This window comes from Stegastes partitus, unplaced genomic scaffold (genome assembly GCF_000690725.1).
Source record: "Stegastes partitus isolate 25-593 unplaced genomic scaffold, Stegastes_partitus-1.0.2 Scaffold734, whole genome shotgun sequence".
Classification (NCBI taxonomy): domain Eukaryota; kingdom Metazoa; phylum Chordata; class Actinopteri; family Pomacentridae; genus Stegastes; species Stegastes partitus.
The window spans coordinates 148,856-170,852 of record NW_007578465.1 but is presented as its reverse complement, the minus strand read 5'-3'; the positions used below and the strand labels follow the sequence as shown (position 1 = coordinate 170,852).

At 43.6% G+C, this 21,997-nt stretch overlaps 1 protein-coding gene across 1 annotated transcript in view; it reads right to left on the bottom strand.

Annotated features, from left to right (window-relative positions):
• Positions 1-21,997, bottom strand: part of tiam2b (TIAM Rac1 associated GEF 2b) — a 71,872-nt gene that overhangs the window by 22,756 nt on the left and 27,119 nt on the right. The window contains exons 2-8 of the mRNA XM_008291314.1: positions 15,379-15,555; positions 12,030-13,253; positions 9,432-9,912; positions 8,614-8,789; positions 5,616-5,840; positions 1,507-1,692; positions 1,254-1,400 (exon numbers count right to left, since the gene is read on the bottom strand). Of these exons, the coding sequence (XP_008289536.1) occupies positions 1,254-1,400; positions 1,507-1,692; positions 5,616-5,840; positions 8,614-8,789; positions 9,432-9,912; positions 12,030-13,247 (2,433 nt within the window). The 5' untranslated portion in view covers positions 13,248-13,253; positions 15,379-15,555. The remainder of the gene's footprint in view (positions 1-1,253; positions 1,401-1,506; positions 1,693-5,615; positions 5,841-8,613; positions 8,790-9,431; positions 9,913-12,029; positions 13,254-15,378; positions 15,556-21,997) is intronic.

Genomic DNA, 21,997 nt, shown 5'->3' with positions numbered 1-21,997 from the left:
TAGAAAACAAATGCTGAATTTCAAGAACCCAATACACACAGAGTACACCAAGCCCTCTGATTGGCCAGTTTTCTGTAAACTAATCTATCAGCTCATTGGTTGTTCAGGACTATCAGCTCTGAGCCAAACTGCAGCAACATGTGGCAGGAATTTCCCACAGCAGACCACGGCGTCCGCATACTTTTGACCATATTGTGTAGTGGCAGCAGGGAGACCGCAGATTAGATGCTCAGCAAAAAATGAGCCACTGCTCGAAAAAGTGGAGGGAGCAGGTGACACCCTCAAACCCTGCAGCTCTGATTGTCTACAAAACCAGATTGTTAAACGTGCGTTGCCGTGTTCGAACACTGACGGTCAGAATCGGAGCCAAAGTAAACCTCCAGCTGCAGAGAGAGAGCCGCTGACAGATTTATCCCCCGACTCCCAATCCCAGACTCTCAGGGTCCCAAAATAGCTCGCTGTTTATCGAGAGGGGACCTTCAGGAGCCGAGGATGATGGGAAATTCATAAAGACAGATTACGGCTCTTTTTTTGAGGAGGGGGGCACTTTGCCTTTTTTGGAAAGTTAAGTACAGAAGCAGAGAGATAATGAGAGGAGAGAGAGGTAGGACGCTAAACAGAGAATTTAAAACAGAGATGATGCAGGATTTCAGTCTGTGAGTGGTAACCTAGAGTAAGACTGAAGATATTTTCCAGAGTTCTATATTCAAGTACAGTTTTAGGTAGATGGAGAGGAATGATCGCCGCTGAATGGCATGACTCTTGATTGATTGATTGATTGATTGAGTTCTGCAATATCATGGATCTTTTATGTGGCGATATTTACATTTGTAATTTGTTTCCATGCTTCCATACCATCTGCGTAAACAGCCTGCAGTTCAGCAGAGAAGTCCCAGAACTTTTGTCACCTGACTGTGAGCTGAGACACTCACAGCTTCCTGGTTGCACTGAGGGGTGCAGACTTCTTTGTTTTTTACAGACTCTAATCAGAGCAAACTGTATATATATATATTTTTTTTTTCAGATGAGACATGTAGAATAAAGGGATTCTGATAACATTTTAAGCAGATGAGTAATTCAAGAAGTTGAAAACAGTTTCTGCTTCTGGTAAATGGTGACTCATAGGTGACATTTATGCATTTTCTTTGAAAGGAGACATGTCATCTAAACCTGCTGGCGGCTTTTGGTGTTCAGACGTAAAGATTGCATAACAAAGATTTTATGCTAAAACATCCGGTGGTGCGGGCTATTACCTGGGCAGCTGAGTGTTTGCCGTCCTTGCTGCGTCTGTTCAGTCCATCCAGAGCCTTCAGAGAGAACGGCAGGCCTCTTCTCCGGTTGTTTCCTCCTGACAGAGATCGACAACGCTGCCGCAGCGTCGCCTCATCTCGACTGCAAACCTGCGTGAGTCCACAGAAACACATTTAATGCCTGATAGTGGTGCATGAATACACACTAGAGGTTTTGCTTTAAACGTTCAGGCTGGTCTGGAGCGCTGGTTCTCACCAGAGCGTGGAAGGAGGACACTGAGAAGACTCCCAGACGTCCCAGCGTGCTCTTGGAGGGCCGGCTGGCCACGGCGAGGAGGCTCTTGGGGTTTGGGAGCTCGCTGCCCTGCAGGCTGGACAAGTAACACCGGAGTCTGAACAGATCCAGGTTCAGTTTCTCCAGGTTCTGCTCCCACTGCTGGATCTGAACACACAGGATCACACATGAACTATATGTAGACATATTCACTTATATATTCTTTATTACTTCTGTACAACTTTTCTGTCTGTGGCTGCTAACAGGAGGCTGTTTGTGCTGCTGCACTGAATTTCTTCTTCATCCTTTGTTGTGAGAAAGTCTGTAGATCTTTTGCCCTTCACAGAGTCATTATCACCCATCAGTTTAATCTAACATCACCACAGAGGACCAATGAAGGGGAGTTCCTCCACCTCGTCTTCTCTCCATCCTGTCCTCCCTTTCATCTTCCTTCTATGTTACTCCCCCCTTCTACTCGTTCTCACAGTTTAACTATAAAAACACAGGAAACTCGAATCATTTACAAAATAATAGAAACATTTCCTTCATTTTCCACCCTCTCCATCCTCCTAGCTCCCCCTCTCCTCCTTCTCTCCAGAGCAAATGTGTAATTGAATGTCGAGCGGGAAGATTAGCCTCTAATCTGCAGTCAGAGGACCTCTGAGTTCAAACAGCAGTGCTGGGATCAGTTTCACAGTTCACAGAAAAAGATTAACCGGCTGCTAAATGATACGTCCAATCTGGACTCTGTTTCCTTACATCTGCTGTCAGGCATTAGTCTGCTGCTGGGATTCAATCTGCTGCGAACAGGAGCACAGAGACCTCTGAAACACAGCGAAACAATGTCTGCTCGAACTCAGCGTTAAGCTATTCCAGGAACTAAATGGAAGCAGATACTGATAAATAATTTGTATGTTATTCTCACAGCGCATTACTTTCACAGTTTAACTGCTGGTCAGGTGTTAACTCAGCTGTCAGTGCTGATCTACAGGTGTTAACTAGGCAAAGTCTTTTGAAGTGATGCGAATAAAACAACATTCAATCACACATTGAGTCTGCAGAGGCTCTTCTGGTTGCTATTATTAGTCTGCTTGCTGCCCCAGAGTTCATCAGATACCAGATCTAAGACTGGAGCTGCAACAACTGGTTAGTCAGTCAGCAGAAAACTAACATGCAACCATTTTTATAATCAAATTAAGCAGAAACATCAAATAAATGCATTTTTTAAAGCTTCTCAAATGTAAGACTCTGATGTTTTTCTTTGTCACACTTACATCTCTTATATCTATCTTTGGATTTTGGACGAAGACATAACAACCAGTTTTCTGTCATTTTGTAGATAAATTAATCCATCAAAATTGATTTCACATGGTTACCTTTTTCATAAAAATGATGACTAGTATTGTGTTTAGAAACTGTGTCCTGATCTTTGAAAGAATGCAAACTGAACATGTGGGTCAGCTGGAAAAAACTGAGAGCGAATGGAGCCTTTAAACACTGTTGCAGAAGACTTGGACGTATTATTGATTTTGTACTGTGTAAAACGGTCCCTATAGAGACAGTGGATAACTGTGGGGATCATACACACATTTTAATCTCACATCAAGAACATTGCAACCATCGACAAAGAATCATTTAGTCATGTTTGTCAGGTACAGCTGCATATAGACATAATAACTGTAAAACTCAATTCCTGTAACTTTTTTGGAAAACGACGGGATGCGACATGAAAGAGGCCATGAGGACGTCATGTTCTCGCCCCGGTCGGTCGGTCAGTGGTGTGGATCCGACACTCGGCTTCTTTCACCACCTCGACATTTGCTTCATGACGTCACTTTAACGGCCTCGTCTGGCTCCGTCGTTAGCGGGAAGCCGTGTGTTGTTTCAGGCTGCCGGTAACAGCCCCGACACATCTGGAACTGATGTCAAAGACGACTCCACGTGAGATGGAGCTCGGATGTTTTTCTGCCGTGCAGCTGCTAGAACATCCTCAAGGCTGTTTGTTACGTAACGGCTTGTACTGTTACTAACTTGAGAGTTTCCTCTGGCTGGGACAGCTGATACCAGCAGGACGGTAACGACTTCATAAGAGGCCTCATCATCGCTGCCGCTGCTGTCAGTTTGTTGGTGTGACACTTTGAGCTGAGCTCAGGGTCTGCATTGTCAAGACCACGTGTCTGCCTTGAAATGAAAACCATCCAAACCCATGTTTCATCAAATCAAGTCATCATGCTGTGAGATTTCTCTTAATGTTTAAATGCATTTAATAGCAGCAGCTCTAACAGCGTGCTGCCGAGCCTGTGGGTCTTCAGAAATCACTGTCATGTGTTTTGGAAATTTCGTGGGATTTCCAGCTACGGGACGATAATCAGAGACAGCAAGGAAAATGTTTTAAAGATGCCACCACAACTTCTTGGTTCCTCTACTTTCTACATGTTTAGAACGACGTTGGTCACCACTAAAAAAGCCATCACTAAGAAATGGTTCTTCCGAGGACCACCTACATCATCAGACTGCTTTAGCGTGATGACATTCGCTTGGAGACTCAAGACAAACATATCTGCTGAACGCTGGAACAGATGGATTCAGTTTAAGAGTCAAACGTATCCGCTTCCTGTTTTAACGTACTTTAAAACGGCAACACCTACACAGAATAGTCAAACCTCAGATTTACATATTTTGTAGGCAAAGTTTAAACTCTGTTAGACCTTGATTGGGTCATTTTTGAACAGGAAAGCATTGAAGAAGTCGTTCATCTTTCCAAAGCCTTGTTCCTACATGATTTTAAATATTTAAACATGCTGATGCAATTTGTCTAGACAATGTCCTAAAGAAGCAAACTGGATCTCTAACAAGTGGAATTATCTCTTCGCTTCTGTCCCACTTGTATCTTGTTAAGAGGAGAAGTAAAAAGCAAACTGATGAAACACATTTGTCACTTTTCATGATTCAACTGAGATTTAGACATTTCATTTATTCCTTTACATTGTCAGGGCAGACACTTTCAAATGCATGATGCAGTTTAAGTGCACTAAACATGGTAGTATACAGTATATATGTGTATATGCAATAGTTGCTACAAAGAATTTAGATCTTGAATCTTGATAAATCTGCTGCTTATATTTTGAATAATATATTCTTTAAAGTATAAAATGATGTGTCCCGAGTCCAAGGTGACGACTTCAAACGTCTTTTATTTTATGCAACCAACAGCTACAAAATAATGTTGGATTGTTTTTGCTTTTGCCTGATAAAAGACTGAAATTATTCATTTTTAATTAAATGGTTTGATTTTGTTTCCAGACAAACTGATTCAGCTCCTGAGTTTATATCGTGTTAGCAGAAACCCTCATTCACGCCTTCATTACATCACGCATTGACTACTGTAATAACATCCTTTTTGGTACCACCACCAACATCCTCAATAGACTACAGTACATCCAAAACTCTGCCGCCCGCCTCCTCACCTACACCCATTCCCGAGACCACATCACCCCTACTCAAAATCCTCCTACTCATCTATAAAGCCTCCATAACCAGGCCCCCTCTCACCTCAAAGACATGCTCCACCCCTACACCCCTTCATGGACCCTCCGCTCCGCTGATTCCAACCTCCTAATCGTTCCCAGGACCAAGCACTGAACCTGGGGAGATGTGCTGCCCCTATCCTCTGGAACTCTCTCCCACAACACATCCGTGACACCACAGACCCAGTAATGTTCAAATCCAAACGAAAAACTCACCTGTTTCGCTCTGCTTTTCTCACTTAAACCTTTATCTTGATATCTTGTGTTGTTTTTATCTGCTTGCTTGTGTTTCTGCATAGTCTACTTTTGTATTAGTTGCTTTTATTGTTCTTTTATCCTGTAAAGCATCTCTGAACACTTGGACTTGGAACCATTTAAGGATTGCAAAAATGATTATTCAGTTCTAAAAATACTTATGGATTAGTTTTCGGACCAATAATTAGTTATTTGACGGTTGGGCTCTGTGATGTCTATGTTGGTGTATATAGTTCAGCATGTTCTGGTTTCCATTCACTAATGGCCCAGTTCAGCACTGGTCCAGCATCGATCCCAGTAAACACCGACCTGGCTCTCCACTGCCTTCCTGTTCTTCTGCTCCTTGATGACGGACAGCTGCAGCTCGGCCATCTTCTTCATCTTCCCGTCCATGTCGATCTTGCGCAGCAGCGAGCGGCTCTGGCAGCGCAGCAGCCGCAGCGTGTCCTCCTTCCCCTGACGCTTCGCCAGCAGGGAGGCGCTGGCGGAGTGGATCGCCGTCACCCAGTTCTCCAGGTCGGTCTGGTTGGTGGCCTGGATGGGGAGGATGGGAAGAAGAGTGAGTTTAGGTTGACTGAATGTTTGACTGCTGCAGGGACAAACCCTAATAAACTGGACTAGTTGTAGATATCAGAGTCAAACAGCGTCTGAACACTGGATTTCAGCTCCCAAAAAGCTTCACTGGACTCAAAACAGGCCACTTCTCTGCATCAGGCACACAGAGGCAAATACAGAACTTAGCTGCATGGTGACGTCACCACACAAACAATTCATGACAAAACTGGACGCACTAAAAATTGAAATTAACAAATGATTAATGGCTGAAGAGAATCAGCAGAGTTCTCACAAAAGTGTGTCCGAAACCTGTCCTGATAATTCATAAATAAATGATGATTTGTAAAATGTTAGAAAAATGTGGTTTTGTTCCCTTGTGGTCTTACTGAGGATTTACCTCGAGATACAGAGATACGCCTTTGATTTGAATCAGTATGACATGTCATGCAGGTCATATAAAGTTGCCTCTATTCCTTTTCTTATAATTTGAAGTTGATTTTTTGAATTACTGCTGATTTGGATTCATATAATGGTCCTGAATTAGACTAAATATGACAGCAAAAGTTGAAAACAATTGGAACAAATAAATACCCACAAATGCTGGATGTGTCATGCATGAAACCAACAAAAAATTACACGCAAATGAAATTACGTACACATATTTAACATTTCAGAGTAAACTACCCAAGTTCATGTCTGACCTTAGACTCATTAAAAAAGAAATTATCACATCTATTGGGAAAAAACCCCATCAGGAACAGTTTAAAGCAGTGACAAGTTGTAAGGAAGTACACCTCAGGTCGTGCTGGTTTTGGAGTTTTGGTTGATTGGATCCTCTACTGATCCGCCACCCAGAACTGAACTAAACAACAACAACAAAACGCAGACGGTAACCACATATAACAAAATTCTTTTTTTTTCTCTATTGGAGCATGTGAAGTTAAGAGCTCGGTGAGAAGCATTAAAAGTGTTTCCATCCACTTGTCTTTATGCAGATTCAGTTTCTCTTTCGGCTAAAACAACTCCGAGTGGAAACGTCCAAAACTGGGCAAAATCTCCAAACATGACAGTTTTTTTTAACGCTCATCTGAGGTGGAAACACAAACAGAAAATTTAGTTCCAGTGGAGAGAACGAAACTGTCCAACCCTCCTCACATTCAGACGCGACATTAACAGAACTGTCTGATTTCCATCACGTTTTCCACTTTCATCTTTGAATGATCTCATCTCATTGTGTCCTTTTCCTTCCACCTGCTCTGAATATTCGCATAACTCTAGTGGATGGAAAGAGGCACTAATTCACATTTCCTTTTGAGCGTTTTCTGGAAATTTAATTAAAACTTTGGAAACCTGGCGGCAGACATGTTCTGCCAAGAGAAAGGAGCTGAGAAATATGAGACTTGGGCTGAAAAACAAGGAATGTTCCTTTAAGAGCAGAACACAAGCAGCAGAAAGCATCTTTAGGTTTAGGTTTCCCTGATGGTCTAAACTCAATTCCTGATGCTTTAATAATAACCATTCAGGACACTAACAGGTGTTTTTGTTTAGGAGGAAAACATGTCAGAGGACTAGCTCGCTGTTCGTCAGGGTCATTGTTGTAAAGAAGAACATTTGTTGCAGTAATTAGCCGGGTGTTGTGACTGCCATTAGCTGCTTTCACCCTCCTCCACCCTCCATCTTCAGCCTCTTTCAGCTCCTGACAAAAGCTCCTCGACACCTCGGTCCCCTTCACCCTTCCTCCTCCTCCTCAGTGAACCTCCAGGGATCCATGGAGACGTGTTGGAGAAGGCCCGCTGTGTGATTTGTGTCTGTAAACACACTCTAACGCTGAGAGAAGTGAGAGTTGCTCTGGGAATAAAGAAGTGCTCTCTCAGCTCGTAAAAGTGTGAGGAGGGACATCACAGAGATAAATGCTCCCTTGTTAAATCGCGGGTCGACATCGCCGCTGCCACAGGAAACATGCCGCTTCTAATTTTAGAGCGCTGTGACCTCTGAACCTCTAAAATCCTGCTTTTCTGCTGCTTGTTTATCGTTTGAGATCAAGGAATATCCGGAATTAGATGAGAGAATAAATCAGTTTCATTTCTGTGCGTTCCTTCTAACAGCCTAAAAGATGTCTGATTCAAATATTTTTATCTTGCTAGCCAAGAAGCGAGGGTTCAGTTCAGAACTACGGATCCCCTTTGCCTCTAAAATGTGATCTTACTACTGAAGCTATCTTTGGTTTTGCATTCCACCCATCTTCCCCCTCACTGACGGTGGTGTAAAACTGGCAGTGGAGGGAGGAAATGCCCACAGCAGCACAGTCATTACCAAGCAAAACAGATGCAGAGAAAATCCTAAAATTCGTCCCGGAGCTGTGTGAATGTTTGTGGTGAGGAACCGCAGCCCCGTATAACACCACGTCCCATTCCTACGCACTGTTCCGGGGCTGAAATGACAGAGCGTGATGGGAAAAGAGATGCAGCCAGCAACCGAAAGACAGACAATCGAGAAAAAACGGGTTCAAATATAGAAAGAATGAGGAGAAAACTTCCCAGAAACCCACTGCAGTTGTACGCAGCAATGTTAAAAATGTCACAGCACCAGAGCTATTTACAGAAACAAGATGTTAACGTTTACTGGTGGTGCGTTCAGGGACGCTCCTGCACTGGAGATTTGCCTGTTGTTGTAGAGGTTTGATCTCCTGAATGCACAGCTCAATTCTCAGATGTCAGAACTGTCATAAAACAAACATTGCCGGCTCACTCACTTGGAACAGGTAGACGTCTCCGTACGAGTTGCTCAGACAGAAGACGTGTTCCTTCTTGGGGTGTTCGGGGACGGCCTGGACGATGCTGTCGTCGGCCAGCAGAGCGTAGCGAGGAGAAAGCTCCTGTTCGGTGCCACCGCTTTTCCCATATGTCTCGTAAAAGAGCAGCGTGCAACCTGAGGGGACAAGAATAATCATTAGTGTTCATTTATGTTTTTATTCCTTCACTCCAGAACCATGTTGCTGTAATTTCAGAGTTCATTAAAGCTGGTTGTGGTCTTTAAAATGTCCAGGAGTATTCACATATGAAAGTCACACAATGGATTCAGTTCAGGAAAACCTGCCTGAAAAAAGGTTTTATCCGAACAAAGAAAAATAATTTATCACTATCAGACTTCTGATGGACTATTTAAACAATTAGATCAGAAATAATGCAACAAAACCAAAGACATCCTTTTTTTAAAAACTCCATTTATTCTCCTTAAACCTAGACCCTTGTGTGTAATGATGCATCTGAATTCTCAATTATGAACTCGGATCATGACGTAACTTATGAACAGCTGGAGCTTGGTTTTACAAAAGTATTGAACTCATTGAATGATATTTGTCTAGCTTCTTGTTGGTTTTGTTTCAGAGAACATTCAGTTTCTGTGCAGTTGGATGAAAGTGGACTGCTTAGTGAGACCATCGCAGCAGTAACACCTGGAAACACCTGGAAAATCACTACAATTCCCCTTGAATCAAAATCATACTTGAATGCAGACAATCAGACTAAAGAATGAATTCCTTGTCCTCAGCTGTGTCTGTGGTCCTCGTACCTTTCAGTGTGACCCAGTAGTGCCTCCACTTGCGGCGGGCGACCAGCTCCAGCTTCCTGTCCTTGTTGACGGTGATGAGAGCTTTAAAGGAGAGCCATCCGGCCCGTCGCACCACGCCCTGCTCCTTCTCAAACAGGACGTCCAGCTGCTCCCCTCCTCCCACCTCCACCTCCCCGTCAGCATCCTCCTCCTCCTCGTCTTCGTCCCCTTCGTCTCCGTCCCCCTCCGAAGGCTCGGTCCGGTCGGCCGCGCTGCTGCAGCCCGTCTCCAGCTCCTGCATGAAGTTTTCATAGACGTTCTGCCGCTGAGCGTCGTTGCTCTGGTTCTGGTTCAGGCTCCTGAAGGAGCCACAGTGGACCGGGGGGAAGTGGTTCTGGTTCAGGGTGTGGAGAGGGTTGGAGGACCACAGTGTGCTGCAGCCGGTCAGACCAGAGCTCAGTCCGTTGATGAAAACATCACTGGGGTCGCTGCCGTATGGCTCCTGCAAAGAAGTCAGACAGGAGCTTCAAGCTGGAGTATTTACAACCAAAGCTTTAAGTTTTAGGAGAAAGACTCAAAGCAACATCGTGACAAACAACCACAGTAAACTGAACTCAAAGTGCTGTTGTGCTTCTTTCTGTGGCCACTAGAGTCATCCGGGACTTTATTTGCCTTAATCCCCAAACTTAGGCCACGTTTACATGTAGCAGAGTATTTACAAAAACGGATCTACGTTCTCAAAAATAACATTGTTCACACCAGATCAAAAAAAAAACGAAATGCATGAACATGTCATTAGGAGCTGCTATGAGCTGCCAAACCTATAGGGGGCAGTGTAACGAGAAGCATAAAGCCATGCTAGCCAATCAGAATCCTGGAAAAAACACAACAACGAATAGCACGAATTACTTCCTGTTACTTCAACGGTAATGGGGTCGTTTGATTGGACCGACAGAGAAGTGGAGCTAAATGTGGTGCTAGAGCACAAAACAAGGAATATACTTGAAAATCTTGACTTTCTCTCACAGTAGCCAAACTGTAAACATGGTCGCACACATATGACGCTGATGACGCTTTTGTCACATTCTGTGACGTCAAACTCCGTCTCCTTCTGTCTACATGCAAACGTAAAGACGGATTTTTTCCAAATCTCCACTTGGGCCGGAGTTTTCAGATTTGATTGTTTTTGGTGACTTGTAGCTTCGTTTACGTGTAAACCAAAGGTCCAAACGCATTGAAATAACACTGCTTTTGTTATGTGTAAACCGGGCCTTAGACTCTTTGGGCTTTTCTGACCCTGGTTTTGTTGGCTTTTATTTTCTCCAGTTGTTTGGTAAATTTACTTTTAAGGAGCGAAACGTGTTTATGGGTTCATTTCTCTGACCACAATTCTCCCTTTAATAATCGTTAACTGGGTGTGAAAGCGCTGAACGCCGCACCGTCAGCATAAAAGAAACAAACCGTGTGGAACATTAAAGGGCCTCTCGAGCCACTGTTTTGATCACAAAACTAGGAGTTGGTGGTTGCAGTGAGCGATAGAGGAGGAGAGGGGATGTTGGGCAGGGGGTACCACTGTGGGCAAAAATCAAAAGATGCTGATTCACTGTAGTGGTGAGTACCATCTCATTCCAAACACCAGACGTACACGTTTAAAGCCAGTTTAGCTGGAAAACTACAACATTTGGTTGATCAACAGCAAGTGTGATAATTACAGAAATAATTTAGTGATTCAGGAGATTCAATCATGTTAAAAAGCATGAAGGTCTCAGCTAGAGACAGAGACTGTTGCCGTTTTATATAACTGTACAACAAAGCAGTAAAGTCTCTCTGTTCCATCCTTGTTGAGCAGAAGCAGACCGACGTGTTTCTAAAAATGCTGAGTGTTGAACAACGCAATGAAAAATCCCAGCAGAACTGACCGATCTCCAACAGCCAACACTGCACCCCACGGCCCAAAAGTTCCTGTCCGACCCTGTGAGGACGGACTTTCTCAAGGGTTAAACAATCGAATTTATTTAAGTATTTAGAAATGATTCCTGTAATGTTACTGAACTATAACAGAGCAATGGAACAGACCAAAACCCGTCTGGTTGCTCAAGTGGAAACGCAGATAGGAGTCCTTTCACTCATAATTTGTTTGGTCCAGACTTTCACACTTTTCAGTTCAATGTGAACCAAAATTACAGGTGCGACTCAAACAGTCAAATGCCAGTCCGATGCAATGAGGTGGTCTCAGTCTGGATCTAACAGAACAAATGAACTGTGGTTCGGTTTGTTTCTAGTGTGAAAACTCTTCTGGATGGTGTAGACTTCCTGACTGACGATAGAAAGTTAGGACAGGCTATCTTCAGAATCACAGTATTACTTTTACTTTACTTTAACTGGAACATGTACAATTTAAAATTTCTACATAAAAAACTATGAGAGCTTATTTTAATGTGTGCATTTACATTTTTTTAAATTAAATGAAAAACATACCAAAAAGACAATTACTTCCGTAGAGAAAATGCCTAATCGTTGCCCTTTGAATGTGCTTTTCATTTACGATGCAGTAGAACGACCACTGCCTTCCTCTTGCAGGATGATCTGAGTTTTTAACATGTTGCTGTAGTTTCTTACCTGGATCCTCCTCTTCTTCCTGCTCAGACTTCCGGTCCAGTCGCTCAGCCGTCTGATCCGGCTCTTCAGGAAGTCTTTTCGGTTGTTCCCTCCGGCGGCGCTCACAGACTCAGCCTTGCGGCATGGCAGCGTACAGGAGGAGTAATGACTCCCCACGCCTCTGACTGAACCCTCCTCCTCCTCCTGGGTGACGTCGTCCAGCAGCCCCGAGGAGACGGACGAGGAGGAGGTGGTCCTCGGCTGCTGCTGCTGCTGCTGCTCCTGGGAGGTATCTGGTCCGGTGGGGAAAGCAGCCAGCGTGTTGTGGCTGCTGTAAATGCTGGAAGGTGAGAGCAGGCTGAAGTCTCTCAGGTCAGGCTGCAGGATCACTGAGTCTCCGATGCCGCTGTCCTCCGTCCGCCCGGAGGAGCAGGTGTTGTAACCTGTGGCGGAGGCGAACTCGCTGGTCTCTGTGGCGGGGAAAAGGAGGGTGGAGGTAAATCCAGGTGACATGTCGTCCACGGGAGCTGAGAAGAAGGTGTTGTAGCCGCTGCTGCTGGTGGCGGTTTCCTCTGTTCGGGTGGAGGAGTAGGTGGTGTATCCGCTGCTGTTATCCACACTCTGCGTGCAAACGAACACGTTGTCGGTCAGCTCGCCGCCATTTCCCCACGGCGAGTCGTACCAGGAGCCGTCGGAGCTGAGCGAGCTGCCTTTGCTGGTGCGGAGGGACGGCTCTGGGCCTGCAGCGGCGCTGGTTGTGGAGGTGATGGCAGGGAGGCCGGTCAGCCCCTGCGGTTCCACTGGAACAACCCTGCTGTTGGTAAACTCCACCCTCATGCTGCCATCTTTGCTGAGCAGCACCTTTGGGCTGCTGCCACTCTCCAGAGACGCCCGCTCGCCACAAATCCCATTAGTCCCGCCGCCGCCTCCCAGGTATCCACACTGACTCCTGCAGCCGCCCTGCGCCCGCTCCCCTCTGCTGTACCTCTGAGGAGACCCTGCTTTCAGTTTGGAGCCTCCTCTGGCTGCTTTGGTTGCTGGTTCATAATGCCAGGACGTGTACGGCGGGCCGGCGGTGTGCTGGTTCAGGTAGCTCCTCCCTCGGCTCCTGCAGCTCCCCTGGCTGCTCCTCCACCAGCTGCGAGCTGACGGGACCTCCTCCCTCCTGCAGGAAAACCTGAGCGAGCAGGAGGGCTTGGCAGGAGAGGCGAAGCTGCTGTGACTGTCTGTGTTTCCCATCACCACCTGGAGGAGGATCAAGGAGGGTGAAGTCAGCAACATGAGACAGACGGACGACGTGAATAACAGCAGAAAAACTACCAGCGCTGCAGTTTGTCTGCCAGTAAACATGAAGACAGACATCAAAGAGTAATTGGAGCGTTTTCTTAGGCCGATGTAGTGACAGTGATTCAGATTAATATTTGTGCTGAACCAATAACTTAACTGTTACCTTTTTCATCTCTTAAAAGAAACGCAAAGCTGCTGCCACTAGTGCTGTTGCAACTACCTCTTCACTGCTGCAGGCACTTCTGTACTACACTACTAGTATTAACCTTACCACTACTGCTAGATGTACCAACCAGGTAGCCTTGGGGAAGATACTAACTAACCCCCAAACTGTCTGGACTTTTGTGCACTGTTTATGTGCTTACATAACTTTTGTCAAATGGACAACCGGACCCATTTCCCTGGACGTAATTTGGAGATTTCCTGAATTCAGGCTTTACTTCACACTACACACTGGATGTACGTTTTGTATGTCCACTTAAACCCACCCAATCAACACTGAAGCGACAGACTGGAAGGAATTCTGGCTGATGTACATTTTTTTCCCATTTTGAACAACATGAACAAACAAAGACACAGTTTGTCTTTGCTTTCTCTGGTCATGCACCACCAATTTTGAAAATAACTGCACCTCTACTGAGTTTAAAGACATTATTTTCCATCTAACCCCTGCTCACAGACTGCATAGAAAGACGGATGGAGCCACCATGTCGTCACCCATTGGCTTGTGGCATTTTAAGGCATCTTGGTCATCACTGACAAAATGAACATCGTGCTGTGTTGAAGAAGACTTTAAACCAGTAACTGAAACCATAAACTCATCAGGAAAACATTTACAGAGGTAACAAATCAAGTTAATAGTCGCGTCATTTTCTCATTTACTTCTGTACAATTTGACTTGTTTTTGCGACCAGAGGAGTCGCCCTCTGCTGGCTGTTCGACAGAATGCAGGTTTAAAGAACTTATTCATTGAATTTACTTTAAGGCCTGAAAGTAACATCTATCTTTTATTTACAGTCCTTTGTTATTCCCCTGCTAATGGATTTTACGTAAAAAAATCTGCATCTAAGTTAGCATAACGCAGCTTTCTCGTATATAGCATGTCAACAGGTGCATCTGCAACAACCGTGCAGACTCCTCATACAGCTGGTACAGTAAGTGGACACTGGCTTGACCTTGTGCTGCGTATTTTGAAGGTAAGGAATAGACCAGTAATGCTTTAAGCTGCAGGTTTAACATGTCAAACAGTGACATTACAGTGTACCGACCGTGCCAGGAGAGCACTCCGGCATCACTGCATCAAGGTGAGACGTTGCACCACTGAAGGCCAACGAAAACTTTATCCCACTGAAATCATTTTTCAGTCTTGACTCTAACACTACAACACAACAAATGCCAACGACTGCAGGTTTAAAAGCATCACTCCTGCTGCCTGCTGTCACTGAGTGTTTGAAATCTCTAAAACATTTAGTGATGCATCCCTTCCTCACTTGTTCTCCTCATATATACATTTATATTTGTTGCTTTTTCTGTTTTGTCTATTAGTATGTGTTTTTATACATCTTTCATTTGTAACTTTAAAGTAACTCGGGACCTTTTTTTTTTTTTTAAACAAATGCAGCTTTACTTATGTTACAGCTACAACAACAACTGCTGCTTCTGTTAACATCCCTCCATTTATTTCTGCAGGTACAATCCTATAAGAATATCTTAGTCAGTTTTGAACAATCAGATTTAGTTTTTTTAAAATGCAAATTACTGAAACGGAATGCTTTGCAGTGTCTGAAAAGCCAAGTTAAACTGTGAGACTTTTATAAATGAGAAATAATGGTTTAATTAACCTTAATTAATTGTAATAACACATTTTTATTGACTACATATGCCAAACATAATTCATAAATTAGATTTTTAAATGCACTTTTTTGAAACTGCTTCATAACCAACTGTTACTACAGAGTCCCTGAATCCAACAGGCAAAAACAAATTAACAAACAAAACGGATTTTTGTAAATGAGCATGAAAAAGAAACAACAGTTTGTCAGTGCTGTCTGTGGGTAAGTGAAGAAAATATGAGGAGTTTTACCGGTTTGTGTTTTGGTCCTCAGAATCCGATGAGCAGCTCCGTCATGCTTCGTCCTGCTGCCTCCTCTCTCTCTCCACTACTGAAGCTCTCCGTCGTTTCCAGCTGCTCTCTCTCTCTCTCTCTCTCCCCCTGTGTGTTTGTCTATGTCGCTCGCCCCTTCTCTTCACACCAGCTCATCTGTTGGGGGAGAACAGAGGGAGGGAGGGGCTTCATGAGCCTCAGCACACAGACTTTCCTTTTGTATGAGTCCCCCCTCCTCTCTTCCCCTCCTCTGTAAAGCTCTTCCATGACGTCCCTGCTGAAGGTTTTTTTTTTTCTCGTTTCTGAAACCAGACCTCACTCGCTCCTCTGTTTATTTTGGTTTTCTGGAATGCTGAGCAATTTTCTCCCCATTTTCTCTCTTTCTGTTTCTTTTATGTCTTTTTTTTTGTCAAGCATTAATCTGAGAGCAGCAGGGTGAGCTCATCAGACAGGAGCTATTTAAAGAAACTCAGGCTCTGAGTTGGATTCAGAGATAGTCAGACAGCAGACCGGGAGGCTGCAAGTGATCGTCATTGTCATCATTGATTATTATTATCTTTTCTGTCAGCAGGCATTTATAAAATGCCAGAAAAAATATCCGTCACCGTTCCAAACCTTACACATTTTCCAACATGTGCTTGATGACAAATTGTCTGTCTGCTTTCAACTAAATGAACACTAAAAGCCCGACTACCTGAGGACAAGAGCCACATGGACTTGGTTAAAGATGAAAGTGAAACCAGAGACAGGAACAAGTCCAAAAACCAATTGACTGTGATAATTGGTCACTTGGGCTTTTTGACTCTATTAAGGTCAAAATAGCCACAAGTTCGTCAACCTTTGACACCAGCAGTAACTTCAATCATAAACACCCCTGAAATATATGGACAAATTGGACAGATTTGTGAAGCCAGGCAGGGTTTTTAACCTAAATAAATGCAGAATTGCAAAAAACAACAAAATAAACTTAAAAAACACCCTCTAAGGCAGAGCATTCATGAGAGGACGACCTGATTGCTGAGTACTCTGAGGCCACGGTTTGACTCCTGACTGTCTGGATTTTTGCTGAATGTCCCCAAAGTCCGTATAAGCAAGTCTCACCACTCAGCAGCCTTCTTGGCAATGCAACATGCAAGTCATTTTGGGTTAAAAAGACCTGGGGCCTCATTTATCATCAGTGCATACGTACAAATATGTGCATAGATTGTGCGTACAAACATTCCTACGCAAAGTATTGAATTTATCAACTTGTACTTATACTTAGGAAAGTGTATAAATATAAGCACAACTCTGACCATGCGTACACACATAATCTAGCAGTAGAATAATGAAACTACAAATAGAGAGCGTTCGGGGATTTTGACCACCGGCACATTCCAGCGTGAGGTTGGAGACATATGCGGCATCTCCCAGCCATCACTGAGCAGGACCATGCCAGCAGTGTTGGATGCCATGACTCCCCTGGCCCCAGCCTACATCCAGCTCCCTTACAGTCGTCACCAACGAGCTCAAATCAAACGGGAACGTCACGTCATCGCTGGACTCCCAAACATAAGTGGAGCCATAGACTGAACCCACATCAAAATCAAGGCAGCATCACTACTGAATTTAATTTTGTACATAGAAAAGGGTTTCATTCAGTCAACGTACAAATCATTTGCGATGCGCATTTGTCGCTATCCAACGTTGTTGCCTGGATGAACTGCAATGTCAGTGATCCCCAGAGCTTGAGTATTGAATCTCCAGCTAAATCTGATAATAAAAACAGTTCAAAAGTCTGATGATGTTGTTATAAGCATTCCCCTGAAGGTTACTTCTACTACACATGCACACGGTTTTGCAACACTACACTTAAATCAGTGCAAAAACTCAACATTTTTTTTTGCTGTATTTGGCATTATGGAATTCTTCCGTTGATTTTTATTCAGGATTCGTGAAGTGGCGACTCTCTCCCTCACTACATCTCTGATGTCGTTCCTCTGGTCTTTTTCCAACCAGGCTTCATGTCCACCTCTACTGCAGCTACCGATGCAAATGAAGGCAGAGAGCAAGAGAACCAATAGAAAACACTCAAGGCCACAACAAGACGGAATGAAAGCACCCAACAGACGGAGACACAGCTGAGTCAAAACATCCATGATGCTGAGATAAAGGCTAGTACGGGTGAACATACATGAGAAAACACCTACAACACTGGGACAAGTCCAATTCACACGACCACAAGTCAAGTTCCAGTCAAAACACTGTGACAATGAAACACCCAGGCGACCAGGACGAGTCCAGCTCAAAGCACTCACAAGATCACTTCAAAGCAGAAAAAACATAACATTGAGAAAAGTCAAACATAAATGAGGCCGAATATCTGATCAGATTTACGATCTCACGAACTTACTCTTCGACTAGATAGTTTCTGATTTAAAGCTTCTTTGTGGTCATTGATTTAATCCCTAAAAGCTCACCTCTGTGTATTAACGTTATGTATTTAGAAGTTTTTCTCAATTAAAATAATATCTTTCTGCCTTAACAATGGTTTTGACATTTCGTTACAAGAGGTTAAAATCCCAGACAGCCCCCAAATAATGCTGTGGAAACACTGCCAGGATTTGCATTACCTTAAATAATAAAACAAAGACTTTGCTGGATGATTGGTGAATTTAAAAATGCATGCAACATGTTCTAGATTCTCCACTGCAATGGCAGCAAGAGAAGAAAAAGACCGACAGCTTATTTAAACCATGACAGGAAACACAAACTCTTTTCCCATTACCTCGTTGTAAGTTTAAACATTACCGTATAGTTTTCCATACCATTTACAAACCCAAAGTCCTACATCCTTTTTGCATAACAGCCTCCTAGAGATGAGATTCTTAGAGGGTATAAGTCCCATTGCATAAATTTATCTTCGGACTGAAACTCCATACTGGAAAACCTTTGAGATTTCTACTTGTGACCGGCAGCAGTCAACCTGCATTTGACAACTGTGACCGTCGTATATATAAGTAATACTCAGGACAATCTGTTAGCGGACCTTTTATGGCCTAAATTCTCTCTTCCTGTCCTGTTTGTTCTGAGTTCCACTCCAGCTGCACTTCAAAATGTCAAATAACACCTAAAATATTTCAGCAATCACAATCAGACCTCTTCTGTAGAACGATAAAGAGCTCTGGGCGCTCATTTCCTGAGCGAGCCGGGGGAGAGGTCAGAGGTCACGGTGGACTTGAGGTTCAGAGTGTACTAACAGCCAGCTCGGGCCGGGCGACACCCATCCTGTCCCAGAGTAAGAGCCGAGGAGGAAGGAGCGGGGAGGAGAGGGAAGAGCCGACGGCAACACAATGCACCGCTGACCCCTAAATGCATCACTGCCCCCCTGACCCTTTTTCATTGAAACAAGATGGGAAGTGCTGAAGAGGAACCCCGACAGCTGGAGCGCCCTGACAGACGAGGAGGGAAGAAAAAGAGATTTAATCAAAGAGAGTTTGTCGATCGTCCTGTTGGTCAACTTGTAAAGTTTTTTACCCCGAGGCTGCAGCTCTCACACTAGAGTCACGCTGAAAGGACACAAAAGTCAATTTGTTGTCGTCTCACAAAACAACCAGTGACTGTTTTCTGATCTTTCACCTCTGAACTGAAAGTTTGCTCAAGTTTAGGCCACTGAAAGTACTTGGTGAAAATCAGAGATGGTGATATGAACACGTCCATGGATTCAGTGCGGTATAAAAACTACCAACATGGGCGTGTCTGCTGTCCAGCTTCATGTTTGTATTTGAGTACACAACGAAGCCAAATCTTTCTGCTACTCACAGATTAAGTGATTAAAACTTATTGTTGGAAAAACGGAATCGAAAGAAACAGTTTTCCTGGTCAGCAGAGTGGATGGGGGAGAACCAGGCAGGTGTAAAGACGAATGGGTCGAAACCACAGACTTTTTATTGACCGTCTACGGTGGAGCATCTCTGAGCAGACAAGAGGCTCCACTGGCAGTAGACAGAGGAGGTACAGACCATGCTGACCATAAACCAGCCAGAAAGAGCTGGAGCTGGGACAAGACTAATCAAACTCCAACTTCCAGGACTCAAAGGATCTGCTGCTAAAATCTTGGTGCCTGATTCCACAAGACATCTTTGGAAGTCTGTAGAGGGAAGGACTTGGAGGATCAGAGCTGTTTTGGTAACCTAAGGAACTTTTTGTAACATTTGCTGGTTGCTTCTGATCAAATATGAGGATTTTTTTTTGCTCATGTGTGACAGTAAATGTAACATCTTTGAATTTCTCATCAGACAAAAACCAGTACTTTAACAGATAAGTCTGTCGACACTGGAACAGTACGTTGCCGTAATCGTTCTCCGTGTTTCTATTGCAAATTTAACAAATAGTTCCAAATGCGCATCACATGCAAGTGAAATCTAAAGTCTTTGTTCTGCAAGAAGATGAAATCAGACATGTAGGAAGTGGGATAGCAGCAGCCTACTGGCATTTTCTGCTGATTTCCCGTCATCTGTTTTGCGTTTGGTTCTTCATTGATCTCTGTGCTGTCTTGGTTTGTTTTGTTTGTGTTCTTAGCTGAATCATGGCTGTGCTGCATTGTTTGTTTGGTGGGTGTGCATTGCACTGATTATCTGGATGTGGTACTTTAATTCTAATTTTAAGTTGCTGTGTTAAGATTCAGACAGGAACAAGAGAAAAGGGCTAACTCTCATTTACAGTTACTTTCTGCAGATCACTGAGCGCTGTTCCTGTCAAATAAATCACTAAATGAGACACAGGAAATGAAATAATCAAGGTTTTAGGATAGAATAATTTTAGAAAATGTTTTATTTTATTTTACAAGTACAAAATGTTGTAATCTTTCTCAGCAGAACAGCAGCGACAGTGAGTCCGCTGTAGACACACTTGAAGGCCTGTGAATCTGTTTTCAAATACCGTCGTCCTTAAATGTATTCATAACCTTCCATTAAAGAAAAGATAAAACTCACAACAGTCACTCAAACAACTAGAAACTGAAAAAAGCAGTAATAAATACAAATTTGCTAAATTATATTTTAGTGAAATAAGACATTGCTTTTGAATTGTGGTTAAAAAGAATAATTTTTAAAAAACAGACAAAACTGTCCCGGACAAATCAGAGCATTTTGCTGATGAGCAGTGAAATCAAAACACCTGTCAACAGGTGCAGAAGTCTGATGGAGAGTTACAGAAACACCTGATTGCAGTGATTGGCTCAACAAAATATTAGTTTATGGGTCCCATCATGCTTGTTTGCTTTTATTTTATTTTTTAAAAATTTCTGTTGAGCCACAATACAAAAGCAATGTCATGATGTTCATTACATTTTTATTTATTATTACTTTTGTCAATTTCAACTTATTTCAGATGTTCTTTTCCTTCTTTAATTGGAGGGGATGAATACATTTGAAGACGACCGTATATTTAATTGAAACTACAGTCAGCTGCATGACCACATAAACCTTCTTTGCCAGAATTATGTTGACCTGGGACATTTAGGAGTTTATTTTTTGGTGAGGACAATGTTCAACTGAGTGCAGCCCGTTTAGTTCTGTCTTCTCTTCAAAGGTCACAGTGCATAAGATGCTTCCTATAGAAAGGTTAAGAGAAACGGATTTGTTTCAACACCAACGCAGATCTCACAGGAACCATCTTGTAAATGTACTAAATGCTGAAAAGGTGTAAATATAATTGAAAACAACCTTGATGTGATGTTACGATAACAGATTTCACTGCATCAGACTGAACTGTGCGTAACGGAACAACGACTCTCCCCCTTCACTCCCCTCCTCCCCTCCATCCTCCCCCTCTCAGGCCTGGTGCTTTTTTTTTTTTGTGTCTTGCAGCTCAGACGATCAGCTCTGAAAGGAGAAAGTCTGCCCTGCACTTTTGTCTGTTCCTCCTATCGGCCATCTGCCGGCTCGCAGGACGCCCCGCCATGGGCGACCCCTCGCATTCTTTCCAAACAAAGGCCCTCCTCACCCGCCTCACCCGCTCTCTCAGGCAGGCGTGAGGCCAGCATATTGAAGGAATTCATCAGATTGGAAGTGAAAAGAATCTGATTAATGCGCAGATTGAACTCTGCTGAGTTTGTATGGAGGAATGCCACCTGTTCCTTAAGTGGAAGTCAAACTGGACGGTTTCATGTGATGCTCATGAGGAGACTTCACATCCATCTGGATTTTGAGAGCAAACGTCCTAATTCACTGTCTTCATGTGCTCAAAGCTGCCAAGCGGACATGTTAGTCTTATAGAGATGATTCTTCTCTCTGTGTTTCAGGGTTTCTAAAAATACACGATAAGCCTGATGGGGGCGCTACAACGGCAATTAATGACAAATACTAGCACAGACTTGGAGTACACCGTGAAAATCCCCCCCAAAAAACTAACTGAAACATTTGTGTCCAACATCCCTGACAAAACAAAACGTGTCACAGGATATTTAAGAACTATTCATCCATCCATCCATCCATTATCTATACACCGCTTAATCCTCATTAGGGTCGTGGGGGGCTGGAGCCTATCTCAGCTGACTCAGGGTGAAGGCAGGAAACACCCTATCACAGGGCTACACTTAGAGACAGACAACCAAGCA